General features: G+C 39.1%; 1 protein-coding gene across 3 annotated transcripts in view; it reads right to left on the reverse strand.

Annotated features, from left to right (window-relative positions):
- Positions 1–9,465, reverse strand: part of SEPT11 (septin 11) — a 118,167-nt gene that overhangs the window by 67,396 nt on the left and 41,306 nt on the right. For all 3 annotated transcript variants that reach the window (XM_025043792.1, XM_025043793.1, XM_006907630.3), the window contains exon 2: positions 5,747–5,861. In XM_025043792.1, the coding sequence (XP_024899560.1) occupies positions 5,747–5,861 (115 nt within the window). The remainder of the gene's footprint in view (positions 1–5,746; positions 5,862–9,465) is intronic.

Genomic DNA, 9,465 nt, shown 5'->3' on the forward strand with positions numbered 1-9,465 from the left:
TCAATTTCCATGGCAAGGATCCTAAATTACCTTGACAGGACTGAAATTAACATCTCATTTTACTAGGTTGAGAATTAGTTAAGCACATGTAAATCAGGAACACCATGCTTTCTCCTTTTTTAAAGGTAAGGTAATTTCAATTATCATTTATTACTAAGGTGGAAATTATGAACGATTAGCATTCCTGGCCCTGCTTTTAGCTCAGGGTTAATCAGTGGGTCGGAAAACCACTGTTCTAAATTTCAGAGTGCTTTACTTTCCACTTCTATGCTCTGTGCTTTTAAGAGTCGTAATTAGACATAGCTACTCTAGCAGCAGTGTGATTCACCAAAAGCAATTCAGTAAAAATGACAGCTTTTGGAATAAAAGTAATTATAAAACTAGGGGAGTTTTTCAATGCATTTGTTTTTGAGGCCTCTCTCTAGCCTCAGAAAGAACATTTTTATACTTTTGAGGACCCGCAAGAACAAAAGGCTTCTTTCTAATTGAGTAACAGAAAGCCTACTAGGCATAGGTTCCGGTTCAAACTAAACAACATTTTGAGAAAATTAATGACTAATACTAATTTGAAGCATTTCAGAACTCCCTAGCAGAGTACCTGATATGGAGTAGGCATTATTAAAAGTTAATTGAAAAGAAAAATTATCCTGATGATCATTTATACAGAGATTTGCCACTTTGGTAAATTTTTCAGAGTTTGTTGTTTATTATTCTGTTATAAATCCATCTGCCTAAACATTCACTTGTTAGAATAATTACAGATTTACTCTTGAAGTGCTATCTGTGGCTTCTGTTTTTCCTGCTCCTGCCAATGCTAGTGAACGTGACACCCACATCACAGTGGAAAGCAGTCCTACCTCTTCCATTCTATTCTCAGGTTTATTTAATCTACAGGCTCTAAGCTGGACATTAAAAAAAAAAAAACTATATTATTAGAAAGTAATTGTAGATTGATCAAATAGTTGATCTGTGACTCAGCATCTTTTACTCTGATTGCCAAGATCCAAGTAATTGTGTGAGAAGGAGTGTCTGACTCCTCGAAATAGTCTAGATTTTATTCTTGGATGGAGCCAGATAATCAGAGAGCTATGTACCTAAGCTGTGTTGTCTTAACTCCTCAGAGAATTGCCTCTGATGACACATGCTTTGGCTAATCCCTCCAGCCCGCATGAGGGGCTTCAAAGAACAGCATGTGACACTGGCAGTGCATGGATAGACTGCACTGACTTTGGGGACGCTCAGAACCTAGACCTAGACGTGGAGACATTCACCACATCTCTCTCCAGAAAATCCAAGGGAGAAATTTTTCCAGGTGAAACTGTTTCATCTGGACCAACTATTTTGTTTTTACTTTATAGATACTATAAATCCATCACCGTTAAACGTTAACTTATAATTGGCAATATAATATGTACTAGTAAATATCTGTTGAATGAATGGACTCCCTCTATGCTCTGACCGCTGGCTGAGAGACATAAGTATTCCTGGTAGAATTAGCTGCTATAAGCAGGCCTGCTGGCATTGAGTTCTGCTTCTATCCCTGGCTTCACTTTATCTTCTGGGATAAATTTTATCTTTATTAATTTACTCATTCATTTCACCCTGTAAATCACTTTATATCCTTTCCTGGAAAAGCAAGATGAGATAAAATGTTTAAGATTTGATTGTAAAATCCTACACAGTTTACAGTGACAATATAGCCTTGGCTAAAATGATTTTAAACTTGTCTGTTTTCTATTCCTCTTCTGTCATCCCCTCAATTATGGTTGAGTTATTTTAAAATTTTCTACTTTCAAAATATATTATTAATTTACTTTGACACTACTATTGAACTGGTTCCTCTTCAAAGGCAAGGAAGGATGTTACAGTATTTTATCTATCTTTGTATGTCCACAAAGAACCGACATACAGCTGGATCAATGTTGAAGTTTCTCTAAGAGCTAGAGTCATTTTGGAAAATGAATGAGAAAGATATTTAAATTTAAAATTGTGAAGAAAGGCTAAATACTAATTTAGATTCTCTGGAGAAAAATTCAGCATGGGTAAGACCGAAAAGGCTTTATTTGAAATAAAAATCAGCTTTGCGGTGATTTAGTGTTTGTCTGCAAGATGGAAAGTGAGGGGAACTATCAGCTCCTGGGTGCTCTGGTATCTATTTTGGCATCAAGAATTCTCTTCCCAGTTAAGTGAACACTACTCTCACACTCTTTATTACATTTCTTTCTAGGACTCAACAGAGATGGAGCCTAATACCAAACATTTAATTCAGTGCCTCTAAAACTAGACTAAGCTCATGCCAGGATGAGTTTCTGTGCTGGTTTGTTTTCTCTGTTTGTAACCCATAGTCTTGCCACAAGAGAAAATGACAATTCTAAGACCTTTTTGATAAACATCAGTTTCCTTACTAGCATCATAACTGTTTTTTAAATCCTTGATTCCTTTTTATATTTATCACATGAAAATAAATGATGCTATAAACACCATAGACGCAAACTGTAAAAAAATACAAATGGACAAGGATGACAAGGGGAAAAGAAAGTACCATGGATATTCTTAAGCTAAACATGACACCTACTCCTCTAAGTGGCTGTCTAAATGTTTTGATCAACCAGAATACCTTTTCATAGACTTTTAATTTAAAAACAGATTAATAGGACCACTAATTGACAGTGAGAGTTGTTTTCTTATACAGATATTTTGCTGTAAAATATTTATGGTAAAAAAGATTTGATGTGTTCTATCCTCTGAGGATAAGTATGCTTAATACTTAATGCTGGCACCAGTCCCCCAAAGAGCTAATGCTGGCTCCAATCACAGGGCTCCCAAGAGTTATGGAAAAGAACCTGTTAGCTTGAAATACTGGTTTGAGAAGACAGCCAGTGGAGTGAAAAAATGGAAACGCAGAAGAATATGAACAGCATGATCTCTAAAACAAAAACAAAAAAGTACTTATATGATTGTGAGAGAACGGTTATGTCTGTCCAGTGTGTGCCTCTCCCACGCCCAATCTCCTTTCTGATTAAGTTTTCTTTCCTATAGGGAACCTCTTGTGTCTTAGAGGTACACTAACCCCATCTCCCACCATGAGTGGACATATGACTCAGACCTGGTCAATCAGAGACATCCTGTGACTATTCAGTGAGACTTGTCAGGAATGGCTTCTTCTTTCCTTTGGAGTTGCTATAACTGGTAGTACTGCTGGAGGCTATTCCTTTTTCTTTACCTCCACGAAGAAAAATCTGAACATGAAGCCAAGCTGAAGCAAGCAGGACCAAGAACCAGAGACAAAGCCCTGAAGACACTCTTTGAATCCTTAGAGCCAGTTGTTCTTAATTACACAATTCAATATATTATAGTGCATTGGGGACTGAGGAAGAGTCTTAACTTTGAGTTTAAACTGGATTTCAGCAATTCTTTTCGAAAAATTTTCTAATACAAGAACAATCATAGATGCCACAGTGCTGGCTTTGAAGATGGAGGAAAGGGTCTAAGAGCCAAAGAATGTAGGCAGCTTCTAGAAGCTAGAAAAGGTGAGGAAACACAGCCTCCCCCTAGAGGTTCTGGGAAGGAATGCAGCCCTGGGGATGTCTTGACTTTTTGACCAGTGAAACACATGTTGGACTTCTACAGAACTGCAAAGATAATAAATGGGTGTTGTTTTAAGCCACCAACAATAATTTCCAAATACAGAAAGATGTAGAAAGTTTCTAGAAGGATTCCAGTGTTATTCCTGTGGATGGAAATGAGAGTGAAAGAGGAAAGGGGGTATAATTTTTTTAAAAACAATAAATATGTATTATTTTCATTAGTTTGAAAAACTAACTTTAAACATATTTAAGAGTGGAACCAGAATAAAAATCTAGAATCACAGGTATTATCACCCACCTAGGAGAGTCAGAATAGTAGCTGCTTTACAAATTCAACAGGGCAGCATGGATGTGGCTCATGAGGAATTCTAACTAGCGCCATTATTGTGCTATTTAACACAAGGGGTCAGCCAGTGAGCCGACACGCCCCACTTCACACCACACACCTGGTCAAGCCAGGTCCATCCAGTAAGCCCAGTCCCACTGCAAGGCTTCTCCTACTTGGAGGGGCCAGGGCATAACTTTCACATGTACTCTTGAAGCTGATTTTGGGAGACAGGACTGGGGAAGGCAGGGAAGAGAAGCCAGAATAGTAATTGGCCTGCAATTTAGCACACTTTTCAATAGAAAATCAGCAAATTGCCAACAAATTGCTATGCTAATGAAGAACTGCCCTGCTCTGCAATGAGTATTTACTGTAAGAGAAAAGACAACTTATTAATGCCACTCTGTAGAACTAGCTGCCATTCAAGAGATCCCCTACTGAATTTTAAAAGGCTTCATGTAGAGGAAACGGGAAAGCATGAGAGCTGGCTGCTCTGGTCATGTTTCTCTCCAGTCATTCTCTTATCCAGGGCTAAAGACAAAATGCCAGAGAGGAAACTGGTCTACTGTGCAAGTCGATTGTGGTTTTCTACTAATGAATGTCCAGTGTAGCAGTTATATGCAAAATGTTCAAATACTTTCAAAAAGAAAAATGTCTGCCCCTCCCACCAATAACTATCGAATAAAAAATGGTGGCTCTTACATTGAGTGCACACCATCTCCAAATTCATTTAATTTTACTTGGACAAGAGAAGTAAGTCTGGTACATTCTGCCAAGCCTGGAGAAAGGATGGTCCATTTAGCTACATATAGAAATACAGAATTCTTTTTGGTCTGTCTCAGAGTGATATCTCAGAAGTATATACCCAGAGTATAATGGCAACAAAACAATGCAGCCCAAACCACTTCACTGCTGTTCAGCCTGGTCATTCATAAGGAGTGACAGAGAGGGTAAAGGAAAGGCCATAATCTGTTCTAGGGACACTGCTGCTTCAAACCAACAGGAGATTTAAATTTCTATTTTCCTCTTTTCCACCTTCTTTTCTTCCTTCCTCCTCTTAATTTAAAAGGGATACAGCTACAGAGAAGAAAAATACCAAGGTCAGAGGCCCAGCCTCATGTATAATGTTTAATGGATATGAATAAAACATACTAAGGATGTGAGTAAGTCAGATCTCTTTGGCCTGTGCCATTTATCTACCAGGAATAAACTAAAGTCAACTATAGATTCAAATTTAAAGACAAAGGTTAATTTGACGATTCAGGCAAAAAAAAAATTTCATATATAAAGTAGAATTTTTAATTGTTTTTTGCTCTAAAAGCAAAAATTTTAAACATTATAAGTTTATTAAAATAGAGTAGTTTCAGATTTCACTTACTGTAGGTAGAATATCTTTTAAAAGACTTCAATGGAGGTTACTATTGCATTGTAGTCAGAGACCCTAAAAACGAATTCTTAAAAGGCTTTTGAGTGACCTTATTATAAGTGTACAATTAGCTCCTTCTTTTAATTTCTAAAGTCTAGTTAGGGTCTAAGTCCCTCCCCACACCAAAAATTAAAATAAATGTTTTAATAACAATATTAAATTGATCATTTACTCGACATTGTGACACGAATAAAAATAACAATTTGAGTAATACCACCAAGATTACAAAGCATTTTCCCAAATGTAAGTCTCAATCTTTGTAACTGTGTAACATATACAGAATGCATATTACTGCTCTGCTTTACTAATGAAAGAAAAAAAAATTTCCCTGAAACATGCCACCTCTGACTGTCACCTGCCAACTAAGGGTCAGATTCCTTGCTTGGCAGCAAGTGATGAGTCACTTACCAACACACAGGATGTTGAAACAGAATCCTTGAGAAGTAGACTTGTTGACCAGCTGGTCAGGGAGACTGTCAAATCCAACATGGCCAGAAAGGGATAAGTTTCGAAGCTCTTCATTCTGGAATTTCAGAAGGGAAACATTTGAGAATCCATGAACTGTGACACCTAGGTATCAAACGTTTTGCACATTACCTTCTCCCTTCTTCTCCTCTTGACATACGTGGAAATAGGAGCTACCCTACCCCTCTGTACCCACACTCTCGCTGGCTTCTACACAACTGAAGGTTCTACACAGCTCCAACCCCACTCTTACCACAAAATCGCACTGACTCCCAAAGTACACTATCTCCCCAGGTACCTCATTCCTTGTTACACATGTACTGACCCAGGAAAAATTGAGCTTCTAGAGGTGACTTTTTCAGGTATGCAGTAAGAGACATAAAAAACTGTACCCACTTTGATAGCTTTGAACACAAGAAAAACTTTCATATTATTTTCGACTCAGAGCATAACACTCTTCCAGGCACATGAAGGAGCCCTGAGAAGCTCACAGTGGAGGGTACATACTTGTTACAGTAATGGAAATACTGTAACCACCATAATGCAACATATTTAAAACTACTTGGCACATCAATTGTTCCCATCTTCTCCGTTAGGGGTACAGGCTTCTTGGGGCTTTTCTGTCTCCTCTACACAGCCCCTAGCATAGGCTCTTCACCCAGCCTTCTCAAAGTTTACTGAAGAAGACTGGGTTAGCTAGTTATTGCACATTTTAAAAGTTGGGTGATTTATGCTGTTTTATAAGATGGTGCTGACTGCCTGCACGACTTTGAAGGCATCCCATGGGTGTTGGAGATAATCTGTGAAAACCTTTCTTTCCCAGAAAAAGAGGTCACCTATGGTCCTTCGTTTACAATTCCACAATATGAATTTGGGATTTCAGAAACTGGATATTGAAAGCCTTCTTGAAAACAAGACTACTGGTGTTCTGGCTGTGTTGCCAATGAACTTTATATTCAAAATACTGAAGTTGTGGTGAGAAAGAAGCCTCAAAACTACATTTTTTTAATAAAAAATAAAAAGCTTTGCATAGAATGGCTTAGTCACTATTTTTAAAAATACTGGTTTTCATTAAGCTCTTATTTGTGTTATATAATGGTGAGTGATTTCTTTTAATAATCAAGGACTGAGACTCCATTTCCAAATGGCTATTGTCACTATATAGGCAGAGAAATGTGACTCCCTAAATGTAGTGATTTTAATGGAATGTTTTATGAACAATATATTGTCTAAGGTCCTTGCCAGCAGTAAAGTTCTGATTCAGAGAAATAAGACTAAAAACCACCATACTGATTAAATACCATGGTGGCAGCTGCAGGTTTGAGGTCAATGGGACAGAGAACAGATGCCTGGTCTATGAATAGTTCCCTTGAAACCTGCCAACACTGAATATGAGCCTCAAGAGTAGGCACTTATCCTTGAACAGGATGGCATGGTCGACAGCTCACCAAACAGCTTCCGGAGCAGACCCCAGTGGGCAGCGGTCCTGGTAGCTGGCCTGGGCTCCCAAAACACCACTCAACCCTAATTCCACTTGCCCCTTCCTCTTCAGATACCTCAGAGGTTCAGAGAGCAGGTATTTTTAGGGTGTTTACCACATCCGACAAGACTTGGGGGAGGAGGATTTGAAATGAGTGTGGGTTATATTTAGAAGTCTTTCCATCACAGCTGTGCAGTGGCTGCTGTGTATCAGGCTAAGAGAAGCCACAGCAGCCTTCGTTTCAGTCGCATCACTGACCTGAATGGTCAGCGAACGTCACGAAAGGAGACAAGACAAGAAGAAGCATCATCCCACATTCCCTCTCCTCTCTGCCACAATAATTCTTTTCGTTTCCGGGGGCAGGACGGGGCAGTGGTTTATTGCTCTAAATTCTGGACTGTTGGGTTTTTAGAATCAGATATCCACCCATGAGCCAATCCTGGTAAAGAATCAGAGTTAGTAATTATAGCTCTCATCCCAGAACCCAACGCTCAGCATCTCATATTCTCACCATTTCCAAAACACGAGAAACCACCCACACACCCACTGAGTATTTTTATACCCACTGAAAACCACATACAAAATGAAAGGTTATGAAACAGTTTGGTCTTGAAATTTCTTAAATTTGAAGTTATGTCTTCAGAGCCTCTGTCTTCTAACTTTAATATAAAATATGTAGATTTCATAATGCCGTTTTAAAATTCCATAATCTGAGCCTAATCCTCTGCCCAGTATTAAAGGAATCCTGAGAGTTACTGCCCATCAGTATGTGATGAGGAAAAGGGAAATATCTCCTTTGGTCCATGAACAGGCTTAAAGACTGGGAAGCACTGTAGGGAATGTGAGGAGAGGCTCTAACTCACACACAGCAGCTGAATCAAATTCCTACCCTCCAGCATTTTAGGTACCATGTTTATTGCTCATGCCTTAGCTGTCTCTATCCAAAGAAAGTGGAGTCTCTTTTGAGTCTACGGGCGTGGTCTCAGGGAATCTCATATATTTTCATGTCTTCACTACTCTCAGAATTGACTCTGGAACTTTATCTCTAAAGCTGAAGTCTTGGCCTGCATTCCAGTTCTGAATTTCTATCAAAGGGGCAGTTCTCTTGGGTTGTCCTATCTGTATCTCAAACTGACATTCATCAAACTGAAATCATATTCCTCTATCCTAAACCCACTCTACCCCAGAGTTCCCTATTTCTGTTAATAGCACTTACCTACGCTTGAGACCTACCTACCACCTGTATCGATTCCTAGGTGCTATCAATACTATATCTTCCTCTCTATTCCTACTAATTCGATAGCCTCCAAGCTGGTCTTCTTGCCTTGATCCCATTTCCTATAATCGTCCACCTGTTGCCAAAGGGATCTCGGTACCCAAAGGCCCTCAGTGCAAACTCCCAGGACCTCCAGGGGCTAAACTCAAATCTCCATTCCCACCCGAACTCCTACTTCTCCCCAAGAAGCACCTTACACTGCATTTCAACTGGATTACTTACCCTTCCTGGGGCAATCCCAGGTTTCTCCCCATCAGAGTTTACTCATACTATTTCCTCTACCTGGAAGGGCCAACGTTTACATATCCAAACCTTCTAGATCCCACTGAAATTCTATCTCCATCACTGACTTTATTATGAAATTTCAGGGAAATTTTCAGTCAACATTCTCCTTACCAATAAAAGGAAAATAATGACTGAATAAAGGCAGCTCAAGCTATTTGGTATTCCGTGATCATCATTGTAAGGGCTAACATTTATTGACCATTTCCAACATTCCAGAAAAGTCCTGAACATGAAGAAACTAGTTAATTTATCTTAACAATTCTATGAGGTAGTTACTATTATTACCTAATCTCAATTTACAGATGAAAACACAGAGGCACAAAAGTTTAGTAACTTGCCCAAGTAATGTAGGGAGAAGGCAAGAGACTTTAAAATGTTAAGCAAGCCGCATTCAGTGACTGCAACATGCTGATCAGCCCTGCAGCCAGGCCGGCAGGATACCTTCAGAACAAAGGTAGATTTCTGCTGAGATTGCTAACAACCCATTCCCCACACCTGTGAAGGGGACACAGGAATCAAGAGTCATTCCCTATGGCTAAAACCACGGGAGAATCTATGGATTAAAGGCTGCAAACTGCCAGCAGGCTTTTCACTCTATAAGTATTTTCACGCTACATACTC

Source organism: Pteropus alecto, unplaced genomic scaffold (genome assembly GCF_000325575.1).
Source record: "Pteropus alecto unplaced genomic scaffold, ASM32557v1 scaffold161, whole genome shotgun sequence".
Lineage (NCBI taxonomy): Eukaryota > Metazoa > Chordata > Mammalia > Chiroptera > Pteropodidae > Pteropus > Pteropus alecto.